General features: G+C 41.6%; 1 protein-coding gene across 2 annotated transcripts in view; it reads right to left on the bottom strand.

The window, feature by feature from the left end:
* LOC121179435 (chemokine-like protein TAFA-1) overlaps nt 1-26,372 on the bottom strand; it is a 97,764-nt gene that overhangs the window by 8,569 nt on the left and 62,823 nt on the right. For both annotated transcript variants that reach the window (XM_041034299.1, XM_041034298.1), the window contains exon 2: nt 2,921-3,061. In XM_041034299.1, coding sequence (XP_040890233.1) covers nt 2,921-3,061 — 141 coding nt within the window. The remainder of the gene's footprint in view (nt 1-2,920; nt 3,062-26,372) is intronic.

Genomic DNA, 26,372 nt, shown 5'->3' on the forward strand with positions numbered 1-26,372 from the left:
AGTGGCGGCAGGTGTCCCCCAGGGGGTGGCGAGATGAGCTGGGCTGCGGCATCGTTCCTTATCTGGATGGAACATTAATAACGCTGGGACCTGGGGAGAGAGCTCCATCTGGGCCAGGCCGGTGCGCTGCTGAGGGGCCAGACCACTGACTCCGCAAGTCTATAATCCCTCACATAGTGCAACGGTGTCCTGCGGCGACCAGTTGACAAACACATACTTTCATGTGTAGCTTTCCTAGACAATCAAAACCCCTTAATGGAGTCTCCCCCCATCACCCCTCCGTGTCCATTTATTTTCACACTTACAAAAAAAGATTCCTTAATTAAATGGTGTGTTTGCAACGCCTGACACTTCTGACTACAAATGAGCTCTTATGAATAATCACATAATTATTTCTTTTGCCCTTCAGCCCTTACCCATGGTGGTTTCAGCGTTTGTTAAGTAACAAACAGTCTGATTCACTTTGAAGCAGGTGATAACCATCTATGAGAGGCCATAACGGCCCCAACTAAAGGAAATAAAAATTATTAAGAGGGCAGGTCACCTTAACTCTTTCCTGTGGTGCTCAGTAGCATGGCTTGCTGTTCAGTGGCTTGTCATTTCCATTTTTTCACCACTCCTTCTCTAAGTGCTTGTCAATCAATACACTAACAACAAGGATTCGCTCGCTGCGGGAGTCCGAAGCAGGGAGGCATGAAGTGTTAACAACGTCTCCCACTTCTCCACCTCTAGGCCTCAGTCCGTGTAATTTCGTTTTTGATTTCTATACCACAACTTCTTTGGATTTCTTTATCCTGGGATTTAAAAAAGGCCTATCGCATCAAGTTATACTCACCTTTTATTTTTCTAGTCAGCTAGCATGCTGTTCGTCTTAAGGACTGAGATGTAATTTTTAGTCGAGGGCAAAAAAATCTCTCAGTCTGATGTTAAGGTTTCCTGGTATTTTATCTGAAGTCTGTCTAGGCCATGTTTAGTGAAAAAGACAATCTGAATGGATACAAAAGCAGTCCAGAGTCCCTTGTCTGTTATGTGCGGCAGACGAGACAGTGTCTGGTTGTCTGCATCTCTGTACAAGGACAACACAGCCTGCTAAAAAAGCTACATCTCAAGGTCAGAGCTCTGTAAATGTTTCATTGAGGAGAGATGTCTCCAACCACAGGGCAAACACAACATCATTTTTTTGGTTTTCTTTTTTAAACAAAACCCAAGGACTAAAAATTTTCAGCTGTTCACTAAAAAGTTTTTTAGGGTTTTTGGGAATTTTTCATCCAAAGTTCTTTTGTGTCATCCTTTGGTCATACTTAATTCATATTATAGGATCTTCTTGCGTGTCAGCTGTGGCTAACCAACCCTGTGAAGCCCACTGTCTGGCCCTTCATGTAACATTCCTCATAATGAATGTATTTTTGGTGCCATTTCTTTGTGAGAAGGCAGTCAGAGGGTTATAACTTTGATCTCTGCCAAAGGTGGAGGTGAAAAGATCGAGACTGAGGAGCAATAAATGAGCTCCGTGGAGTGAGGGGGGCATCGCAGTTCTGTCTCAGTAGACTTGTGACTTCCTGTCAGATTTTTTTTTCCTCATGGAGCTACCTCTGCCTGATTGTTTTTCTCAGCTAAGGTAATTCAGGTGCACTAGCCTGGAGCTTCCCTGACTTGTGTTTATTAGTTATTCATTTCCATCAGCCTGAGCTGCCTTGGGCGATGTGATCTGCAACGTGCTCCTTGCTCAGGTGTTCAACAGCACAACTGGATCATCTTCTCTCTCCCATGATGCCCAGCAGCACAGCACTACTGGGTTTTTAATGGTTGAATGTATTTGTGTCATTATAAAATATCACAGAAAGACAGCAGAGAAAGTTATATGGGAATATGCTGTAGGTCTCAGTGTGAGGTGTTTATTAAAGCGTGTGAAGAATAAGTTCCACGTTGGAACTGTATTTCATTTCTGATATGAAAAGTATTTGGATTCTTTATTAAAGTAGAAGTAGCGATATCACATGGTAAAAATACTCAAGTAAAACTTCGGACTTCATTTTACTTCAGTCCACAAGTACTATCAACAAAATAGATAATTAGCATTGGTGCATTAACATGTAGGAAGTACTTTAATGTTGTACTTAGTTGAGATTTGTGGCGTTTAATATATAACAATGTTATTTTATAAATTGACCACATTTTTTATTTGTAAAACTTAATCTGAAACATAACTCCCAATTGCAGCTTTCTGATCTTTGTAGCAAAGTAAAAAGTATTAAAATATGATATATAAATTTTAGAAAATTGAAAAACTCAAGTAAAAGTACAGACACTTCCAAACTGTACTTAGGCACACTATTTGAGTAAATGTACTGTTGATTGCTGCAGTTTGAGAGATTGAGTCAATAGGAAATATCCAGTTCAATAAAGCATATGCCAAAGTAATACGATAATAAACCAAACTCAGACCTTCAGTGCAGTCACATGGAAAACTGGATTCGATCCTGATTTCTTGTAATTATTCTTATTCATATGACCTTTTTACACTGTATAATTTGGTTTAGAAAAATAATCATCCTAATTTTGTTTCATGGCGGTGTCCAGTTTTTGTTTTTTTTTTCTAATTTGACATTAAGTAGTTTCCATTACAGGAAAATACTTTTAATCAAAATACCTCTGCAGTGTAAAATTACTAACTACTGGTAGAACTAAATCTGTCACATCAAAAATCCCTTTTTTTTTGTTGCTGTTCATTAGGTTCCTCCTCTCTACATACGTACATACAAGGTCGTCACTGGATGTAATTTGTACATAACTTTTTTGTACACTAGGCTGGGTAGAACAGTTATCATAAATAATAGACAAGGACTTTCTCCCTCAAAAGAGCCTTCAGTAATAAAAAGTCAGCAGCAGCACAGTTTTAAAACAAATGAGTTGCGCTCACCATCCACACAGGAGGGTTTGTTGCGTGTCGTCCCGGCCACTTTCCCCGGTAAACAGGAGCACTTAACTGTCTGAGAACGCTCCTCGATACGATTCTTGTTACAGCATCGGTGGGCAGCAATCACCTCACACGTACCTCCCTCTGTAGACCGACAAACAGACACAGAGATACACAGTCAGTACATGTGACAGATTAAAAGGACACATATCAAAGATAATTAACTGAAGCAATCGCAGAGAGGTGCTGTAAGTTTTCATTGACTGACTATAGACTATAGATCGGAAGTATCTGTACTTTTACTTTTACTATACAATGTTTTTAACAGAAAAATCCAAATCCAAACCACAATAACATGAATGTTATTGTGTGACTACCACACATCATATCATGTGAGACACACTGCAGTACAATCACTGGGCACTGTAAGTATGTGTAACAAATTGGCCCTTGAGGCATCTCAATTATGTCATCTAATTGCCTCTCACTCAGTGCTGGCTGTCCTCACTCCATACCAATCAGCCCATGATGAAGCTCACAAAACACACTCAGTATGTATTAAGGTTCCTATTTTTCCATCCTTGATATCTTCCATGTTTTGTCAATATGATTAAAAAGGATGAATCTTTTTTTTTATTTCTGGACAACGTCAGTGAAGACTTGGCAATCATTAGACTTGACACATGACACAATACAGTCTTGGGTCATAGTACAGTAAAGCATTAAGTCCAAAGCATAGGTGATATCAGTCATAGCAAACGTTGTGCGATAGGTCCCAGTCTGACAAAGGAGGATGTCAAAAAAAGTCTGCGAAAAGAGAAGGCGATATGCGCCGATGGCGGTACTGGGTCAAAATAACAATAGGGAAGATTGCCCAGGGGAGGGAGAGGGGGTGATGGAGCTGAGGGACATCATGAAATGAGTGAGACAGGCAGAGAGAGAGAGAGAGAGAGAGAGAGAGAGAGAGAGAGAGAGAGAGAGAGAGAGAGCTAGAGGACAAGGTGTGTCTGGCTGCCAGGGACTGGCCATGCCAGTGAGTAATGAGAGAGCCACTGGAAGTGCCCCCTTCACACAATTATAAAGCGTGGGGCTAATGCAGCCAGAGGAGCTGCAGGAGAGAGGCCCTCCATCACCGCTCTCCCCTTTCCTTACGCCCCAGGAAAAACTCTTTATCTTCCCTTGACAGCCACCGCAACAGACACCAGCATCCAACAATTAAACTGGAGCTCATCCCAGGACAGAGGAAAGGAGAGGAGAGGAGAGGAGAGGATGGTTGAACTTATCCTATCCAATGTACAGAAAGGACAGTGCAAAAAGAAGGGGACATAACCATGTGCCACATTCCATTTTGCTTGTGACTTATTTTACTTGGCCATTCCAAGTTTTAAAGAGGACATCCTGCTGCCATGAGAAGATGCATTTGCTTCCACTGGCATGACAATAACCGGTGTGTGTTTCTCTGGCTGGGTTGGTTGTGCAAATGTTTAAAATGGCTCGGGTCATGAATTACAGAACTGAGCTCCCAGCAACCCAGACGGGTTTGGCAACAGTTTTCTTCTCCCATTCTCACCAATCTCTGCTGTGGCCAGACCAAAGGCTGCAGAGTCCTGGATTAAAAGGCAAACATTTGCGGTCCTCCTGTACTGTGCTGTCGTGCAGTATTAATGTCACTCTCTCAGCGCTTGTTGTTAGATATTTCTGGGCAGGAGGAGGCAGAACATAGACTATAAAAGTGAGGAGAAAAATCCCTTGAGTGTGCTAAAACCCCAAACTCCACAATGTGTTGGCTTGCTGAATATTTTACCGGCAGCTTCCTGACCTGCAGACTTGCTTTCAAGTCAAAGCATATCTCTGAATAAGTGAGGAGTTTACGTTGTGTCACAGAATACTGAATTGGGTTGAATCCCCTCAGCTAGCTTCAATGCCTGATTTGCAGGTTGGTACTACAGAGGTGTAACCAGCAAACATCTGACAAGGGACAACAAAAACACATTACTTATCATATTCATATCACGTGTTTGAATGTTACTTGTCCTGATCTGGGACTTTTGGATTTGATTCTTTAGTGGGATTTAAGCCACTGAATCAATTTTGTGTTTCCCCATTTCAGTTGGAGTTCACAAATTGACCATTTATGGCAAATTGTTGTACAGTTACAGTTATTGTTATATATTTTACTTTCAGACTTCTGACTGAATACATCTTTGGAAAAGATGTATTATTATGATTATTATGATGATTATTATCATTACTGCCATCATAATTCAGGAATAACCCTTATACACACACATAAGCACATGCCAGCATGTGCTTCAGCCATGGGGTGAAGTCCAGGGTGATCAGCCAGGTGGACATTAGGCGTGATCACTATGAACCATCTGGTATGTGGAGAAGAGAGCAGTGTAAATGGCTTCACGATGACTCTACTGGGCCACTCACAAGAGCCACTTAGACAACAAATGGCCACTTGGACTAGACATAATCCCATTCAGGTAGCAGGGAGCCCAGGGTGAAGTAAATGACCATCCATTATCTGTGTCTGAGCTTGTGTGCGTGTGTTGTGTATTTATGCATATGATGTTTCATAATGGATATTTTCTGCTCAAATGCACAATGGTAACGGTGCAGTCTGGCACAATATTGGATCATGACAACTTGAGACATGACTGCAGGTTGTGATGGATGTACTGCTCGGAGCCTGTCAGGCAGCTAAAGGGGTTAAACCAACCTGCTAAGATGGAATGGCTGGCTGTGCTCTCTAGCCTTTGGTGAGGGGAGGTGAAGGGCATCGATGGGACCGCTGACTGGTCATTTTTCTCTTGGTGGCCCACAGTGACAGCAGCCATTAAATGACTGGATGGGGTGATTATGTTTAAGGAAATCAATGCTTCATTGTTTTCAGCTTAGCCCAATGGCCAATTAGGAACTGTTAATGAGGTAGGGTTGTAAAATGTGGAGACAGATAGCGGGGGGATGGAGTGGAGGCTCAACATAAAAAGTCTCACTTCATATTAGAGTGTTTTCTGCACAGAACAAAGAGTTTGACATTTATGGTCCAAGGAGAGTTACAGGCACTGTGGAAAAGGCAAAATTCAGAGCTGAATGTGTACATAATTTATTACATTAACATAAATATACGACATTGGCCTGAGCATAGAACACCATATTTTTTAAATGAAAGTTACTTGAAAACTTGAGGATGGTCTTACATCCGAGGAGTAAACAATTTGCAAGAGATATTCTTTGTGTGCGGAGATAGCACTGGTCTTGTGTCAAAGTATGTTCCCTGAAAGTACTGCCTTATTGGTTGTTGTAACTGCCAGGAATTTCTGAAGGCTTGCGTAACATGCTCTGCCGCCACGGAGGAAATACATTCATGACCACTGATAACGAGTTAATAGCGCCTCCCGTTGTCTTTACTGCAGAAGCTGACCATGGGACAAATCGTCTGTCAAGCTGGTCAAAATTACTGCTGTCACACATGATGAGGAGCTCAAAAAGACAGTCTGAAAATTGCTAACTGCCAGAGAAAATCATTTTGACCTCTTCCAAGAGCCTGACAGGCTGGGGCGCCAGAAGTAGAGGGGGGGACAAGGGATTGGACCCCCACATTGCGCCCTTGTCCCACATTCTTTTTAAGTCGCGGATCACTGTATTTCTGTTTCAGTCATTCCGGTCCACTCTAAGACATAAGGTAAAATAAAGCAGGGAAACATATAATATAACATATAAAAATATTTATGCTATAGAATTTAAACTACAGAATTACAAATTAGTCCGACCAATTTATAGCCTTATCCCTGTGAGTAAAGGGAGCCAAAGTGATGAGGTTTCATGCAAGCACAGTTAGAAAATAAATGGAGCTATTTCAGTCCTCTTGTTTTTTTCCCCATAAGTAGGGTTCATTGTCACATACATTATCTGAAACTTTCTCTTTCTTCACTGTTTTCTTTATGAGAGAGGACGAGGTGATGTCCTGCTGCCACTTTATTTCTAAAGAGATCATCAGAAATGATCCTTGTTGTGAAGTCTCTGGTCTATCTCCTGCTACACACACACACATAGACACACACAACAACATTATTTTTGTTCATAAATTCAAGGTCACAGCAACAAACCCACAGCAATTCAGCAGAAGACTCCAGGCTTTACAGACAGTTTCTTTTTTATCTTTTGAGTGACAAAGAACGTACTCTGCTGGCAACTGATTGCCTTCTGATCTCACTGCATCTGGCACTTTTTTGACACAGAGATAAATGCAGGTGTTCATGACAATGTCACCACAAAAAACACAAACTCTTTCCACTACACCTTGGCTCAGCTTCAGCGTCAACAACTATAATCTATGCAGAGTACCCAAGAGCACTACTCACTGGCACACCATCAGCAAGCATTTCTGTCACCTCTTCTCTCTTTAACTCTCCTTAGCTCTCTCTCTCTCTCTCTCTCTCTCACACACGCTGCTTCTCTCACTGCTACAGTTATTAAGCAATGACATATGGCCGAGGGAAGGAATACAGCAGCCGGGAAAACTTAAGCCTTTCAAGGACTCGTCATAACAACTTAATCAGTATATACTCAGGTGAAAATGAGCCGTTTCCGCATGTTGGAGAGCCTGCTTTGTTTGCCTGCTTTGCCAGACAGGCAGCTGCTGCATCAACCACTGTCCATCTCTCTTCACAATTCATCCTTCTCCGTGGGCTTGCTGCTGTTCCCCAGTGCTTCTGTGTACCTGACAGCTATCCACTATCTTAGTGCTTCTAATTGTCAATTTACATCTCAGGTGGCAACAGGAATTATGGTTTCCATTGTCAGTAAATAATTGCAGGCACGTGTAGAGCACAGAAATGTAAATGTGACACTCGGTTCTTATTCAAGAAGCAGAGTGAGAGCTGCATTTCACATTATTGCTGAAAATGATGCACATTTGGAAGACAAATTGAAACTCTCACAGTTGCCAAATGCCTCTTTCAGTACAAAGTGAACAAAGTTGCTTTGTACTTTGTGCCAGACAAGTCGATTCAAACCCTCGCAAAGTTTTATTAAACAGCAGATTGTTTATTGAGTTGGTTTATTTCTGTCAACTTTTCTTTCTCTGAAATCATGCATAATGGAAAATGACCCGTTTTTTTTATCATGCACAGTTTGAAACATACTAAATTTCATCTGATTGAAAAGTTGTCAGATTTGTCCAATTTAAAAAAAAAAAAACTCTATTCTGTTTGTCCCAATTAGTTTTATGTTTTTCAGATTCGAGGGAAGAAAAAAGGAGGATATTAATGATCTGTTTCAAGAGGCAAAGGCATCAAAGTGGCTGCGGGCCAGCTGTCCCACCGCATATATGTTTAATGATGTTCATCAGAATTTTGCTTTTCATTACTTAAACATCAAGCTGGAACTTCATGAACACTCCCCCTGATTACTTAGGATAATGTTTAAACACGTTACAAAGCATCGCTGAGTGGATTCCAAATGGAGGCCTTAGAGGCAGTGCCAGGGACAACTTTTCATGTCCTTCCCCTTGGCAACTGATACGGTTTATATATTTTATCAGAAATTACACAACCCTCATTTACTGGTCAAATTCCTCTACCTCCGCATCCGGACCGGTTAAAGTGAACAGTGTTGAAGTGAAATCCCTGGAAGGAGCAGAATTAGACCTCAGTGCTATATTTTCATGATGGAGTATATCACTGCTGCTGTGCTAGTGCGCTCTAAATCACACCACATGGAGTATGGAGGGAATGGGTGAAGCAGCAAAAGTGCATGCATGGTGCATATTTCTGTGCATGTGCCACATATCAGAGCTATGCTGATACGCATTTTGCTGAACAGAGGAGGTAACGTGGACACTGACTGTGTGTGTTCACGCAAGAAAGCGTTGAACACCACAAACTCCTCTTAGAGTTAGGACATTCTTTGCAGTGGTGAAGACTCGAACCCCTGTCACTTGCTCTCACTTTGAAGCCCTCTCCCAGAGATCGAACTCTTGCCAATGAATAATAAAAAGCAGCCTCAAGGAGAAAGTCTACCAGAAGAGTTTGATCCACTCACTGCTAGACACATCTTTAGAAGCGGGAGGAATAGGAATGCCAGCTTTAGGACGTTTTACAGTGCGGATTATCTCCAAGAATAACAAACAAATTAATCTTAGGGATTGTTAGCCATTATTTATCTAATCTAAAAACCTTTTGAACCAATGTGTCACTGGTGAATCAGGAGCTGCAGTGGATTCTCCATTTATCAAGTGCCCATCAGCACCCTTCTGCAGTGATCCGTATGGTTTCTCTGACCTCAGCCAGAGTGAAGGCTTCAGGCTGGTTTCTCACTGACCCTTCTGTGGCCTGGATTTCACTTTCCTCCTGAGGCAGCATCACCCACAGTAATGGGAGTAGACAAACAAGTGGACATAGCAGCTATAGTAGTGCCTAGAGCTACCACAAACCTGAAGGAGAGCGGGGGAGAGAGGGGGGGAGAGAAGGGGGAGTAGGGAGACAGACACTCCAGAGCTCAAGCTGACTGACAGGAACCACTGACCCAGCTATACTGGAGTCACATGAATCAATGTTGTTTTTCCCCTCCGTTGGTATGGCTTACTTCTGAATCTAGCTATACTCTTACAGAATACTGAGTGCTATTCTACTACAGTGGGTCCAACTTAAAGAAACCTATTATGACTGGAGGAGAAAGGTGGAGACAAAAAAGACATAAAAAAGAAAAATCTTAGTATGCACCTTGCTTTTAACAGGCATTGCTCATGCAAGACATGGAAATAGGCTCCAGTTTACCAAATAGGAAAAGTATTGTGCAGCAATTGCACCATTGGTGGTAATAGTCTTGACATCTTTAACAGGTAATTCCATTAGTACAAATAAGAGATGCGAGGTGCTGCTGGCCACGGCCCTGGTCGATTCTTAATCACCTGTAAGGGTTTCCTCTCGTGGGCCCGTATGACTCCAATGCTCACATCTTTATGGTTATTAAAGTTAACGATTGCTGCGTGCCTCATTTACCAAGGCTCTATCAATACCAGTTCAGCACCATGAAATTACCCCAGTCCAGAGGGAACAGCGTGACAAACCGGATTAAGAAGGGCTCAGTAATGCCCTGGCATATATAACTCTCCGTGTCATGGACTCAGCCCGCCGCAAGAAGACCCACTGCCAAGCTCAAGCCTAGTGAAGGGAGGGGCACTACAGGGGCTGCTGACAACCATTATAGCTTAAATGTCAATCCTAGCTTTTATTACCCACATGGTTGTTCAGAAAAGTGATGAAGACTAATAGCTGGCAGGTAAAAAAAAAAAAAAAAAAAGAAAAAAGGCCACTTTGGAGAAAACACATTAAAAGTTCTCAGAAGTTACCTTACAGATGAATGGAGAAAGGGGGGTGATTATGGTAAATATATGCAGGATGTAACCTACTTCTGTGGTCTTTCAGGTGTAAGCATAACGTTGCTGGATACTCTTTTATGAGCACGACAGTTGCATTTTGTATGGAGATGGGCTTCATTGCATTTTAAATGTGGTATCAAAATAAAAACCTGCAGTAAAGGGGAGAGATGGCTTGTGTCCCTTCACTTACATCCCACTTATCTTATTTCCATGATAGAAGGGTGAGGCCAGAAATAGTGTAGTGCGATGTCAGAAACACTGTTGTATAGAATTTACTGTATGCTGTCGCACAGATGCACTAGACAAAGCCAGCAAGCGTTTGCCTATCACCTCTTGTTTCTCATTTTTGTCCCCTCATATTGTGTGTGTCTCTGTGTGTACACTTGTCTCTTTAAAAACCAACAGATCCACTGAGTCCAAGCCTGCAGGTGTGGCTGTACCTCTCTGTGTTTTACTGCACCCTGCAGTACAGTTGGTGGAGCCTGACCTCTATCCAATGTCCATATGACACAGGTCACTGCTCGCTCTAAATGAGAGTTGGATGGTGAAATGAGCAACTAAATTGTCCATTCAAAATCACAAAACTGCCTTTTTGAACGGCACCATAGAGCAGCCTTCAAAAAGTGACATTCCTTGGGAGAAAACAATTGGATGCGGTGAGCCCTGGAAAATGGCCTGAATCTAACCCATGGGTCTCAGTTCACCTCTTCTAAAAAAAAAAAAAAAAAAAGGGAGAAACAAAGGAAGAGGAAGGAAGAAGTTATGAAAATGGGTAAAAACTAAAGTTAGAAAATGCTATTTAAGTAATTTTAAGTAATTGTGTTTAGTATGACACAGGGTGTAGTTACTGTCTGGTCTGAGGTCTATTCTCAATATTGTGTGACACAGAATGACACAGTGGAGGAGGTGTGACACATGGTGGATGTCTCAACCAGCCATCACGCCATAATGGGGTTTCTGCGTGTGGGGTCTGGAACGATATGTCGGCCTAGGTTCAGGCAAGGTCTGCCTGGATTACACACAATGCATTATCTAACATGCATAATGCATCAACAGGCACTTAACATCAAATTATGGATGCATGCAAAAATTCCCAGAGTAGTGTATGTAGAGAAAGGGCACTTTGCTGTGCAAATAATCTGCCCACTTTCTGTAAAGCCAAGCAATCAGGGAGTTGCATGATTTTGCATGGAGCTGGGCTCCATATGCAATAAATGTTAATAAGCTCATATCCTTCTCACTGGCATGTTTGCATGTTTTAATGTTGCCTTTAAGCAATAAGGCAGTTGGCTACAGCTCACCGTCTGTCTGTTAATGTTCCTTCTCATTTATTTAATTATTTACTTATTCATTTCATTGTAAACACTTGCAGGCACAAACAGCATTTTAAATACACCATCACACATGCTGTACAAACACAGAATGCAATTGCAAATGTGGCTAAAAAATAGTGAAAAGCGAACCTGCTTTGCCTTGTAACTGGTTGAGATCCATTTGAGCCTGGTCTGGTCTTGAGCGTGTACAGTGTGCTATGCCTCGCTAGTTAAATATTCTAAAAAAGTGTCGAATGGTCAGGATCCATTAACAAACTCTTACAGGTTTTACCACGTTTTACCATTCGGTGAGTGCATTCCCTATTTAGGCCCGGTGTCATTGCCTGACATGTACATGACAAAGTGTTTTCCACTAAGCACCTCACTAAAACGGATATTGGCTTTTAAATGACGCATTCGTGAGATGATAATTGTATGGCAGAGCATTGATCACTTTCCCAAAGACTGACTTCCAAGAGATGATCAATCTAAGCAAGAGCAAAAGGGGGGAAAATCAATGTGCTAAACACTTAGCTCCTGTTTGACAATGCAGAGTAACGATGTCAGATGTGGCATTTAGTGGCTGACCTTGCTCTTGGTGGCGGCAAGGACGGGGGAGTCTTGTGGGCTGTGAAGAAGACAGGAGTGTGAGGCTGTCATAAAGAGCTATAATCTGTCATGACTGAAGAAATTTGATCCAAATTGATCAGGTGTTATTTCACACCTGCTTATTAGATGATAGGTCATACACTCAAGAATAACTTGAATTATGTTTTTTTCATCGTCACATTAATCCATGAATCAAACAAAGGACGCAAGGGTGATTCAACCAAGATGATGACTGTATGTCATTAGGTTCCCATTATTTCAAAAGTGGACATCTGATAAATTCTCTGTAGCTGTTACTTTTGCTCTTTCGTACACAGGACATACTTTAAGCTAGGTTATATTTTTGATATCACAATTTAAAATTACTTATTTTGAGCCTTTCACCACATCTTTGAATGTGCCTATCCAAAAAAACTATAAATACATTTGCCTCCTGACATGGTTGGACGATGCGTAGTACAATCAGGCTATTTTCCAGCAAAACCAGGCTTTAAGTTTCCAGCAAAAGAGGATTCACGGAGAGGATTTCCTAAATTCTGCATTCCCCGAGATAAAATGCAATTGTAGCCGCAGACAGCGTGGAAATGATTTGACAGGAGTCTTCGCTGTTAATTCTTACCGCTGTGAATGGTGTTTCTTTATGGTAGAAGCTAATTATTCTCATCATAAAGCAGAGCTGATACCTTTAGAGACAGGTTCTCAGCCCCATCAGAGAGCAGAATGGAGACTATTGAAAATACAGCACAGTACACAATGTACGCCAGATTAACTACAGGCCAAGTAGACATTGGACAATGGTAATCTATTTTTGTGTCACAGAGCACTAAACTGGGTTTTCAACCTATTTCTCTACCTTTGGGGAAGAATCATAGCTATGACAAATGACTATAAGCGAGACGAGAGATTTTGACGGGGGTAAGAATGAGCGGAGATGGGGAGCATAGTTATTTGCAGACTCTAAAATCAGAACAATATGAGAAGTGGGACACAATTTGGAATCAGATTACTCACAGCGATATCCATCAAAACACACAATTCAGTCACTCAATATCATTACTGTCGGCATGATAAGCTTTTAAGCTGGAGATAACATCTTGATGTGGTAACACAAATGGGAGGAGAGTCTCGGTCTCATCTGTTTCTATTGTTGAGGCCTCAGCAGAGAAAATGAACCATGTATCACAGCAATAAGTGAGATGATTTATTATAAAAAAAATGATTGATGAGTTTATCATTAACAAGCCACCATCTCACATCCCCACAGAAATGAAGACAACATTAAACCTTCCACATTATTGATATCTCTTTGAATCAATACTTAAATATTCTTTTTATTAAGAGTTTATTAAGAGCGTTTTTATATGAATCACGTTTTTTCTGTGTGCAGAAAAAAACATTGCAATCAAATGTGATTTAGGATTCCTGCAGCTTCTTAATAAACGTCATAACACTGGGAAGTCACTGAGCTGACTTCCTGAATGTGGGAGCTCTGCGAAAAGAAAAAACCCTAACTTTCACTCTTTTCTTTCTGACTTAGAGTGATTGCTTCATCTTACATAGCAATCCTGTGCCAAGAGGAATCAATCATGAACTGAAATATGCCATTCAGTCACAGAAACTATCCCCCATCTATGAGATTAAATATCAGCAGTAATGAATGACACAGGCTCTTGTGCACATTAATTATAAAGATTAGAATCATGACTTTGTTTTCAACTTGTGCCCAAGCCGATTCTCAAGGTCATTCTCTCTTATAAGTGGACTTTATTGCTAAGAAACACAGAGACAGAATGAATTAAATGTTTAAAAATTGTTTTCCATTCATTTTTATGTTGCCTCATAACTTGTTTATGCAGAGCTATGGTGAAAAAAACAAAACAAAAAACAACAACCAAATGAGCGAATTTTTACAATATTTCATTAACATTAAGACCCAATACCCACATACAGTGTATGTACCTTAGGCATTATATTGTCTCGTAACTGTGAAACCCTTAGAGATGAAATGAAAACTTGAATCTCCTCATCAGTCTTGCCTCCACATACCTGTAAATTTGATCTATGCCACCAGGGTGGACTGTGAAATCATGTGGCTGCACATCAAAGTGTGACTGCATCCACTGTGCATACTAATGCCAGAGCAATGCATGCACTGAGCTCTGTGATGGAGAGAGAGAAGAAGAAGAGGGAGAGGGAGAAAGCAAGAAAGCAACCAGAGAAAATTTCTCTTCAAAGAATAATAAATATATTGGAAAAACTGAATTATGTTGACATTTAGAGAATATTTTATTGGAGGAAAAAAAAATAAGGTTAAACACAATTTTCAGGTACACAAAAGGTCCTCCTTAACTAATTTTCCATGCTGGTATCTACCTTTTATCCATAGACTGTACTTGCAAAAATACCCCCCTCACTACAGCACACCAGCTTGGGAGGAGATATGGCTGGTGTGGTGCCAAAAGCAGCAGTCACCGTGTGTATCCTCTTTATCCATCATATCCGCTGCATCATTTCCCTGGTCATTGCCTGCGTACTGGTGGTGCTCCAAGTTGTGACTGTGGGATCAGAGCGAGAAGATAAATGATCGTCTTCTGGCAGACAGACGAGCTGCCTTGACAGGCAATGAAGAAAGGAGCCTCTGCACGGCACTTCAGTAGATGCTCTCCCTATATCTCTCTGTTCTGTCTCCCTCCATCCATCCATCCACCCATCTGTCCATCCATCCATCCATTGCTCTCCAAGGTAGGTCAAAAGAAAGATCCGGCTTGGCAGCTCATTCCTCACTCTGATGAAGCTGCTTGTTAGAGACTCATCAACTCCTCTCTGTCTCGCACACACACGCATGAACTGCAACACTATCTTTCACTTTAATACTTGTCTTAGAATGTCTCCATTTCACTTTTCACACTGCCTACCTTCCCTTCTCATGTTTCAGGTCTCATTAAGGACATCTCCAACAGTGGAGTGCATGAGGGAGGTGTAGCATCTGACCACACTGAACTGGGACGTGTTCAAAGAGGGCAGATTGCACCATGCATGAGCTCTCATTACTGCAGGTCACTTAGCAGAGGTCACTGAGGCTGAGTGGCCCCACTGGCTGGCAGCCATCGCAGTAAAAGTGCATTTTTGTCCTAAAAAAAAAAAAAAAAAAAAGCTTTGGGATGAGACGCATGCATGCCACAATGGAGAACATGCAAAAAAGGGGACATAAAAGTGATGTGTTTTGGGAGTACACACACACACACACACACACACACACACACACACACACACACACACACACACACACACACACGTACACATAAAAAGATCAGACTTTCAAAATGACTCTTACGTGTCACAATTACTGCAATTAAGTTTATCATACAAAGGAGGCATTCAGCACAGCACAAGCAAATGTTCCTAAATGGCAGCTAATGGAAATGTATTAGTTGTCTTCTGCTTGACACTATTGCAAAGAAGTGTATTTTTAATTAATTTCATCATGCAGTCATTTGTACAATAATTTTCACAAGATTGCTCCGATCTGTCAACACCTATGCACTCTAAACGGAAGAAAATGCAATAACGATATTTGCCAGCTGTTTCTTGCACACAAATCGAATTAGAGTGCAGCTCTCAAGGACAGCAACAGATGGTTGATCACAACAAGAGGTAAGTAAATCCCCAGTAGTTACTGTACAATCACACTCCCATGTTTATCTCCACAGACTCTTCTGGAAAAGCTCCATTAATTACCCATTTTCCCTACTAATGGCAATTTGTAAGAGTAAACTGCTGCATGTTTTTAACCAGACAGACTCGCTCCACTGCATACAATGGCAGCGTGTTTAAATGCGTTTAAAAAGTCTCCTATCTTTCTTTCTCAGAGTTGCTGTGGCTCAGGCAGATGCCAACTTCTTTTCAAAATAGAAATGTCTTCAGACCCGCCTGCTCTCTTTGGAATTTAATTAATCACCTTCAAATTTGGCATGTGGCCTTCTGACAATAGTGCCGCTTTTTGTTGACATCACAAGTGGAGCTTGACACGCCCCCTCTGGCTGACACACCTCTGTTGGCATCAGCTGGAGGGCGCCGATAAGACGAAGGAACAGGGTGAGACACAGACTGTGGCAGTGACGGTACCTGTATCTATAATATCTACTCTCAAAGCATAGCTGCACAGCAGTATCTCCTACAGAGGGACTTATAGGAGGAAGGACAAAGCTGATAATTTTTTATATTCAGTCAAGCACATAAACGAAAATTCTGGTTTCAAACAACCTGGTCATATTTGGCGTAGTTCTGACCACTTCTATCGGTAATAATGTGATTCTTCCTGCCTTTCCTTGCTGCAGCGATATCACAGTTTTCCCAGGTCTCGGCAGTTACTTTGGTGAATACAGTGTCACGACGAGGCTTCTGTGAGGCTATTTCACTTTTGACTGAATTGCTGACACTGTAAAGACGTCAATTTAGGATCTGGAAGAATTGGTCATTATTTTAGGATATGTCGTATATATAGACTTAATATACAACCAATTAAGTGATTTATTAATCCAAAATGAAAAAATCAATAAATTCATTGATATTGTTAATTATCCTGTGTTGCAGCTCTGCGAGAACGGCAGATGAAAAGGATGAGAAGAGACGGCGGAACAGGCAGTTGGATAAAAAGACAGATGGAACAGGTTGCCAGCCAGCAAGCTCGCCATACTGTTATGTCTCCTCGTATAACTCATCACAACGTACATTCCTTTTTTCTCCTTTCCTCGTCAACACTGGGTCTCTCACTGACCTTGTCCCAACTTTAACCAAAACTTTTTCCTAGAGGACACAGTTTAACAAAACTTTCCCACTGTATTTATTTGCTCCTCTTTCAGGAGACAAACAGGACCATGAATATGGGTCAGCCCTGCTGGAACACCTGAAAATTTTCAATTGCAAAATTATTGATGCAAAATCTGGCTGTGAAGAAGTGCCCTGAAAAACTCTTTAATCAGTTCAACACTTGAGGAAACCATTAGATTTTTGTCTCTAATGCAATCAAATGGAAGGAGGGAGCAGGGATTGTTCTTTCTGTTTTGACTCCAGCTTCCTCTAACATTGACATAACAGGCAATTGAAGAGGCGGAGAGCCAACAGGGAGGCATGGAAACCCTTAACATTAGCTATTGTGAAATCATTTGTCAAACCCCTTCTTAAACACAGTTAAGCACGACTCTCCTGTCATGCTCTTCAGTAACACTGCAGCCTTGGAAATACCACACAGTCTCCTCATCAAAGTGCACAGACAAACCTTGAGGAACACATGAAAAACACTGTAATCCGTCAACTCTGTTACACACAACTGCCAATCCGTGCATATACTGTACTGTCCTGTAAAAGCCATTCATGACTGTCACATATGACTCAGTGTAGATAGTACATTAGCAAGAGTAGCAGAAGTAATTTGGTCCGGTGAACTTTACTATGCACTGTCTCTGAGCATCTTTGTCACAGGTCCTGAAAGGTGTAGCAGATTTTTAGCAACATCTCTTCCTTGACTCAGGTGGTTTTGCCAACATACAAAGCATATTAAATGTTTAACATTATTTTCTAAACCACCATCAAATATAATTAAACCCACCTGGGTGGAGGAAGATCCAGTCCATTTTACAAATACAAATCTTTTACATTGTATTTATATTTTACAATACAAATACAATATAAACCCCTTCTTGTGTCTTGTAATTGAATTTTCTCATGTAAATTTAATTTACAGGTTTACAAAGGTTAATTTACAGCTACAGACTTTGAAATTATACGTGAACGTCACTTTACTCAAAATCTTTTTTTAAACTATTTTGAGCCCACAGTGTTAAATCAGAACACCTTGTCATATCCTGCCTTCCAACAACCTCCATTATGTTGGAAGGCATATGGACGAACTAATTAGGAACACTCTGTTCTTTGCCACAGAGTGCTGGCTCCCAGCTCTGGGCCACTGACTACACTGGCCAGGTAATGAGCTGAGCTGGCGACATGCGAGCCCCTGTTTGCTGCTACGGGGGACGCCCAGCTAAGACCTCCATACTGGAGACGTGTTCTTTCAACACGTACAGCGGCATGTGGCAAGGTACGCCGTGCTGCCCCCACAGCAAAGCACTGTTCACTCAGTGTTAATGAATCAATCAATTTCTCCCAGATAAATCACAGTGAACGCCTCGCAACGGCCGACTGTCACCATGATGAATTCCTTCATTTCATGTAATAAGCTGGCTGGGAAGTGATTTATCCCTGGTGCGCAGGCGGCTATACACAGCAGTGGACAGAGGCGAGAGATACAAAATGAAGTGTACTATGTCGGTGAAATATTTCCCATGCAGGCAGTGAATAAGGTTGAGCTGCAGGAAAATCACTTAAGTCCAAAATCCAGTCGATATCAAAAGATTTCACTCAATCTCTGGTTGAGGCAGCCAGTTGGGGTATTCGGTTGAACGGCTGATCTTGCGCGGCACTGAGGGGTCCCTGAGTGACTGTGGGCCAAAACACATTTCCTGACATCACCATATAGCTTGGTGACATTTGGCTTGAATTATTCACTGGGTCTTTTCAAGGCTCATGTTCTCTCTGCTCCTTATATTACAGAATGAGACAAAGATAAGTGGGAGTAAGAACTACATTCTAATGCTATTGATTGCCTTTGCTCTGCCCTCGTTCAGGGCCAAGATTAAGAGCTGTTGTGATTTTTTTAAATGCACTCCTCTTCTCTGGCTAAGTAGGAGACTCTGCGTGCTCATCAATTTAAACCACAGCTGAGCTCACAGCATCGCACGTAACAATCTCCTCTCTGATTGTGAAAAGGGACTGATGTGAGTGTTATGGTTTTGTGCTGATCCCAATTAAGTGATGCTATTACTAGACTGAAGTCCATTTGCCATTTGACCCACAAAACTTAAAATACTACATCAACAGCAGAGCAAGCAGCACATATCAGTGAGTATTATTTTCACTGCAAAGACATTTGGATGTTCTTGTCCAGTTATTTTTTGACTACATAATTAAATTGATATTTGCAAAAGAAAAAAAAAGAACAGAGCAAGATAGAAGGGAAATGAAATGAATTAAATGAATTAATGTCACCCTTATGAAACTAATGCTGTATGAATAAAGAATGTCTACGTCTATAATAATAATTTATCACATTTATATTAAAAATTGATAAAAGATTTATACTGACCAAACTCTTTTCGACATGTAAAAATATCCTCCACTTTAATTTATGACTCATTAGGACCCTATAACAGTGAAAGTAATAATATTATTTCATAGTTTTCTGCAGAGTGAGAAAATTGGAAGCAAGGCATTAGGTGGAGAGTGGTCAATAAATGAAAATAAAATTACTTTGTGAACCGTCAAAAGAGGGTCCAGAAGCCCTTACCCTGAGTAATCTGTTTCAACTAATCAGCTATGCAGGGACGCTTTGAATGCATGTATACTGGATGGATACTTGTGAATATCTGTGGTGTAATTTAAACAGTTTTTCCACATGGTACCAAAAAGTAAAGCATTTAAAATAGACGTCTTTTTCATTGTGAACACAGAGTTACTTTTTTGATTCCTCCTTATCCAAAACTCAAAGTTCCCAAATGAAGCCCCCCCGTATTAGCCCCTGAGGAGCTGTGTGGTCCTCCACCTCAGCATTACTAACCCCTTTATGGTGCAATCTGATAATTAATTAAAAATAAATGAGATATTCCCTGAACTTATGGGCTGTAGAAATCGAAAGGTGATGTAGGAGGCTCTGCTTTAATGACTTAGCGTGATAATTAAGAAGCTGTCACCGTCTGTTACCTTGTCATTGTATGTGAGCATGTGTGACTGTGCGTGTCTGCCTGTGTGAACGTGTGTGTGAATAGATCCGAGCCCCCTAATCATTTAATATGTGTCTGAGGTCTCAATTGAGTTCAAAGGTCACCATTTAATTATACTGCAGCAAATACTTAATTTTCAATTATGATGGCGCCAGGGAGCTCACCTTGAAAAAGGACGACTCAGAGACAGGCGGACGGGGCCCTTCTAACCTTTTCAGAAGTGGTTTTTATTTTTTTTGAAACACCGGAGTTTGTCAGTGCGGTTGATTTGCATGGGGCTGTGGCATAATGAAGGTCTCCTGTTGGTGACCCTTTTTAGTTGTGACTTAGGGGTCATGTTGCAGGGATAAACTCCAGCTGCAAAGGAATCTGTCTTTCACTGGGGCAATTAGCGCATGCACACACACACACACTCTTTCAGTTACACACAAAAGCTTGCTTGTACACAAACACGCCGCTTAGAGAAACATTTATCCTTGTTTTTAGGTAAGAGTAAGTCACACGCAAACACTCCCTTTAGGTAACTGGTGAACAAAAGAAAACTGAATTTGGAGCAAGAAATGCTGACACACAGTATAAAGGGAACAGGGTCACGACACAGTTGGGCGACTATTGTTTGAGTCATTATTCAAAACATAATTTTCACTATGGGAAATTACCTGCAGTGGTGAAACTGCTATTCAATTATAATGTCCCATGTTTGAATTGAAGTCAAAGGAAGTGACTAGAACTGGAACACTGTCAAGTGGCAGGTTTGACAATGTACTTAAGCTCAGTTCAGGCGCTGAGCCACATTAGCAGAAACATTAATGTCCATAAGGCTGAAAGTGGCAGTTTTTTCTTCAGGGTATGACTTAAATATAAAGCTGAGAAGTTTGGAAATTTTTTTTTCCAGCAGAAATGAGGTTAGCATTATGCAAACTTGCCCATTTTATGTTGCCTCAAATCTTCTCAGAGTGGCAGCCAATAGACAGCACTCAGCGGGACGCTTTCCTCCGAGCAGTTGGCATCGCTGAGCCCAAGCAGTGGGACAGTCTCACAACACAATGAGTGATGAAATGGCTCCCGCACCACGCTCACTGCCTTGTTCACTTTCCCTCTTCCTCCCCCCTCCTTGTCTGTTTCTCTCTCACTCTCTCTTTTTCCTGAATCCACCACTTCAACTGAAAGCCTCCCTTGTTCTCAGCATTGAAGAGCGGATGCAGGTTGAAAGACATTTCTTTTTTCTTCATCTCAGCGAGAAAATGAGTCTGTTTCTGGCACTGGTAGTGAAACAGCTTTTACAGCTTTCAGGTAGAGTATGTGGGTGCCAGTTCTCAACATTTCCATTCTGCCAGATATACAGGTTCCCCCCACCCCAACAACCACCACACACACAGACACACTTTTCCCACCGCCAAACACTGTCACCTTTCTTACTCAACTGTTACAAAAAAAGGAGTGAGGGTGGAAAGACGAGAAGGATGAGGATTTTTTTTTTTTTTTGTTGAATGATATTTCCTCTGTTCTGTTTGTTCGATTCAAATGCTGCTCATTTATCAGGCGGAACTACCTGCCAAACAGGAGAGAAAATACACAATAGCTAAATCCCCACAGAGGTACAGAGAGAGGAGGAGGAGGAGGTGGAGGAGGAGGAGGTGGAGGAAGGAAGGAAGGACAGAAGGCAGTAACCAGCCCCGTTTCCACTGGTTGACTCACTTTTGTCACAACTGGACCCAGTCTGCCTTTTACTCTCTCTCTCTCTCTCTCTCTCTCTCTCTCTCTCTCTCTCTCTTTCTCCTCTTTCTATAACACCTACACTTGAACACCTCAGTCTAAAGTGACATCCGTCTGCATCATGAATGCAACCTTCACATCAACAGGAGAACAGCAAAGGTCAGTGATGCTGACTAAAATTTTGTTTATTCATGTACTGAACATAACTTCCAACGCAGGGTGGGTGTATTTATTTATGACATATACTTTATATAGTAAAACAAGCATATTAATGATTTTGTTTCACATCCTTTGTTGTGATCACCTTTAAAGGGTAGGCTATTTTTAAGTTAGATATTTAAATATTTTTAAGTATTAGTATAATTCTCTCCTGTCATGTAATTAATATAGTTATAATCACTATTATCATTCCCCACGCTGAATTTAAGAAACATTCCCAGCGTAACCCTACCCCTCAACCAAATGTTTGACTTTAAAATAAAAGAAATATATATTTTTTCACATTAATTTGATTTATTTACCTGTTCAGATAATATTTTCCAGTTAATTTTATACCCCTATATCATACCCAACAGTCATGTAATGATGGGATCAATACATGGTATGGAGAGCAGGAATAATTCCAGCATCCAGTTCCTCCTTCAATATACACTACATATGACATGTGAGTGTTGCTTATCCAAACCCACCCTTCCACGTCTGAGTGAATTTCACTGACTATTTTTACATTGTTCTAACCCTCAGTTGTGACTGAAGCTCTGAAGCAGCTCTCATTTCAAACACATTTTCTCCGGAAGAAGATTTCTGCTGCATACACCAGCTGGCACTTTACCAAACAGTTTCAGCTATGTACAATATAACCGCTGTTTTGCTTCACTTTGTTCAAAATTGCGTTTTTAAGCCAAACAATTTGGAGAATGTGTGTGTTCTTCTGGGACACAGCAATTGCCAATGCATGTGTGTAACTGAGCAGACTGTTACTAATTTCCTTTTTCTGTTTTCACCTGTTCCCTCTCTTTATTGGCAGAAGAGACCTTGAGGCTCTGTCTTCTCTCCAGCACTAGGGACCCTTTAGACATCCAAGCAGCACCTGGATTGCATGCTAAGATATGTGGCAGCTGTGACATTTCAAATACTGAAAGAGAGGGAGCAAGGAAAAGAGGGGGGCAGGCATTCAGGGAGTTGTGTCTACCTTTCACTGCTTATTGAAGGCATCAGTATCTGCATGTATCCACTGAGGTTCCTATGTGCACTGGACATCAAAAGTGCGTTTTTCTTGTGTGTAGCTTCCTCCTACTCACGTGGGCAAACCCACAGGGGTGTGAAATTTCAAGAGGTAGGGGGTCTACCAGGGTCTCAGTTGAACTGCAAATTGAAATGCACTATTTAATATAATCAAAGCAAGTAGTTAGAGACCGACTGTAAGTGAGAAAAGCAGAGAAGATGACAGTAGTGGTGGTTGTGGTCGTGGGGGGGGGGCCTTGTTAGTTTCCCACAGAGGTTTATCGCTGGGTAGTCAGAGCATTCCAGGGTGCTCCCTTTTTCTCCTGTTAGTGGTTTAATTAGAGATTCAACAGCATCGGAACAGACGAGGGAGAGTGGCATAAGGGCCGATGTGGAATGAGACAGAGAAGGTTACCGAGCAAAGAAACTCTTTGTGCTTGTTCTTGAGGCACAAATTGCAATGCCTTGTTTGTATTGGATTAATCAGCAACTGTCCTACAATTGAGAGCCGGAATATTTATTCTGCAGACAAGCTGATAGCACTAATGATGATAATAATAACAACAATAACAACAGTCGAGTCTCTTGGGAAAGCCTTTTCTGTGGGCATTTCTTCAATAATTACATGATACATACCCATAATTCAGCACTAATGTGTTGTGAAAAATAGCGGGGGCTGAGAGGTAGGTTACACAACCGAGGGAGGCTGAAGTCTGAAAATAAACCAGGCAGATCTAACATGAGGCTGCACTACTGTAGGACTCTGTATTTAAGAGATAAAGCAGCTGAAAGGCAAAAATAATGATCCCACTGAGACATGGGTGGCCCCTGAAAATGCAAATTATGGTTTTAGTTCCTATGGATGCCACAGTGTGGCCTGTGTGCCTGTGGCCCCCACACCATCCCTGAGGCGAGGCCAAACTGCTTCGAAAAGGGCGTCTGGTTTTACCCCATGCTTGGCTTGTCCAGGCCTGTGATCGATGCAGGCCTTTTTGAAACAGCAGTACTCATTGCGTTTAAGACCACATACTTGAGTTATGAATGTTTCATTCAGGAGACTAAATATGAACAGGCTGGGTGAGAGCCTCTCCAAGAGCACTGGGGAACAGAAGATTCATGCATGCTAATAATGGCCTCACAGAGGGTGGAAGAGAAAAAGAGGACGATAGTAAGAAAGAGGAAAACAACCACATCATCAATTCACTTCTGGCTTCAGTATTTCATTCAATCCTTTTCTTCTATGTGTTTCTACGCTTTCTGTCAATCACTCAAAATTCTTGTTACCAGCAACAAAAATTCTGCGACAAGCTTCCAAAAAACAGAGAAATCACATGCGCAGCTTCGACTAAACCAGCACAGCAATAGATCCATCTTGTTGACTTGAGAGACGTGGGGAATAGTTTTTTTTTTGCTGCAGTGACATGCTGGCCTGTCGTATCTGAATTGAGGCAAGATTTATCAATATAACATTTGCTGCAGTGGTGGCTGACAAGTCCTGCTGTGTCCCACTGTGAGATCTGCACGCAGGGGGAGGTGGAGTTGGTTGGGGTGGAATAAAACCCACAGCGTCAGTAAGTCACACCAACTCACCTTGCTCTGCACTCTTGATCTGACACGCCCCCCCCCCCCCCCCTCGGTGAGGTGAGGAGGAAGCCCCAACACACTCCATGTTAGGAGTTAGGAGTGGAAAAGATTGGAAAACCATTCATCCATGTGCCAAGAAATGTCACATCCACGGGAAGATAGTGATAGCTTTACATGTTCAAGCGGTGACATGAGTGTATTTTCCATTGGTTGCCCAGTAATGTTGGGACAGCAGCTGTGATATGTGCTAGGTGTGACATAATTTAGACACACACACACACACTCCCTCACTTAAACTCAATGTGACTCTTTGGCGTCAAGTCCCATCCATGCTGAATAGTTCCTCTCACCGTGAGCAGCTTATGATTTGTGGTGAACTGAGGCACACTAGCTGCTTAATGGAGTTGAACAGGATGGAGGAGTCTCGTTCTCATCTGCCAGTGAGAGACATTCGCACACACAGAGAGACTGATAGAAAGAAAGGGAACAGAGAGAGAGAGAGAGAGGGAGGGGGAAGGGAAGAGAGAAAGGATGGGAAGGGGAGATCCACTGGAATGTGTCAAATGTTGCATGAATCACTAAATGCTTCCTTCTCTAATTGGCTCTATTGAGTGCATCAGCGTCCCCTGTGGTGGGGGGCCAAATGCCTCCCAATGCATGCGTGTGTGTGCGTCTCACATCTAACACTCAAACGTGATGGCGATCAAAGGATTGCCACTGTGCGTACAGTGAGTCATGAAGTGATACTGTCAGCTCCACTAAGGCTCAGATCCTTGTATGCAAACGTATGATGGATCTCAGGACTACTGTGCAAGAGATCTACAACGCTTTATTCCAACAGTTGAAAGGATGACATCCGTGTCGAACAGACATTCAAAGTGAATACCAAAGGCCCTTGTCCCGGTCCATCATATAGAATGAGCAAATCTTGACAGTGTGATTTCAGTTTCATGCAAAAGCACTTAAGCATTCCTGACATAAACACAGGCAAGCACACATTAAACCACACACTCACTATAACGTGTGCGCACACACCATTGAAGTATGAAGAAGGCTCATAAGGATACCACCAAAAAGGTGAATTGGGGCAGAAAAAAAATGCTTCAGGTTTAACTTTTGTGATTAATGGCTTTCAGTGGCTTACATCACCATTACATCATTTTCACCAGGCACTTATTAAGTATTCATGGATTCTCCAATCCCTGCATTGTTAAAGTGGCCATAATCTTCCTGCTGTGTGTGCAACAATTGAAACCGACAGAGCAAAACGCAAAAACACACTGAGTGTAACTCTAACATTTGTATTTTATGGAACATGGGATATAAAAGAAATGACAGCATTTATGATACATTGTAATTGAATAACATCATTAGGCATAGATGCATTCATCATTTGTGTAATATATTCATGAATAAATAACAAATGTCATATTCAATGATTTTTGCAACAATGGCCTGTGTATTCAGTTGGACAGTGTTTACTAATGCACATTTAAACACTAAGAATACAAGTGATAAATAATAATTTGCCTCTGCACTCGATGGCCTGTATTCAGTTTTCTCATTCTGTCATATTGCTGAGTGCAAGTCTTATTGTAAAAGCTTGTGGCTTTACTCACATGGCTCACCATGTAGTTAATGCTTAAGCTTATTCACTGCGGTATCTTATGTACACAGTAAGACATGATGCCATGCTGATGCATGCACGTGCAGTGCAGTGTGAATGCTTCTTTTTTCCTAACAATTTGCCTTCTTAAATGTGTGTATACCTGTAGGCAGGA

The sequence above is a fragment of the Toxotes jaculatrix genome, chromosome 3 (genome assembly GCF_017976425.1).
Source record: "Toxotes jaculatrix isolate fToxJac2 chromosome 3, fToxJac2.pri, whole genome shotgun sequence".
In the NCBI taxonomy this organism is placed as follows: domain Eukaryota; kingdom Metazoa; phylum Chordata; class Actinopteri; family Toxotidae; genus Toxotes; species Toxotes jaculatrix.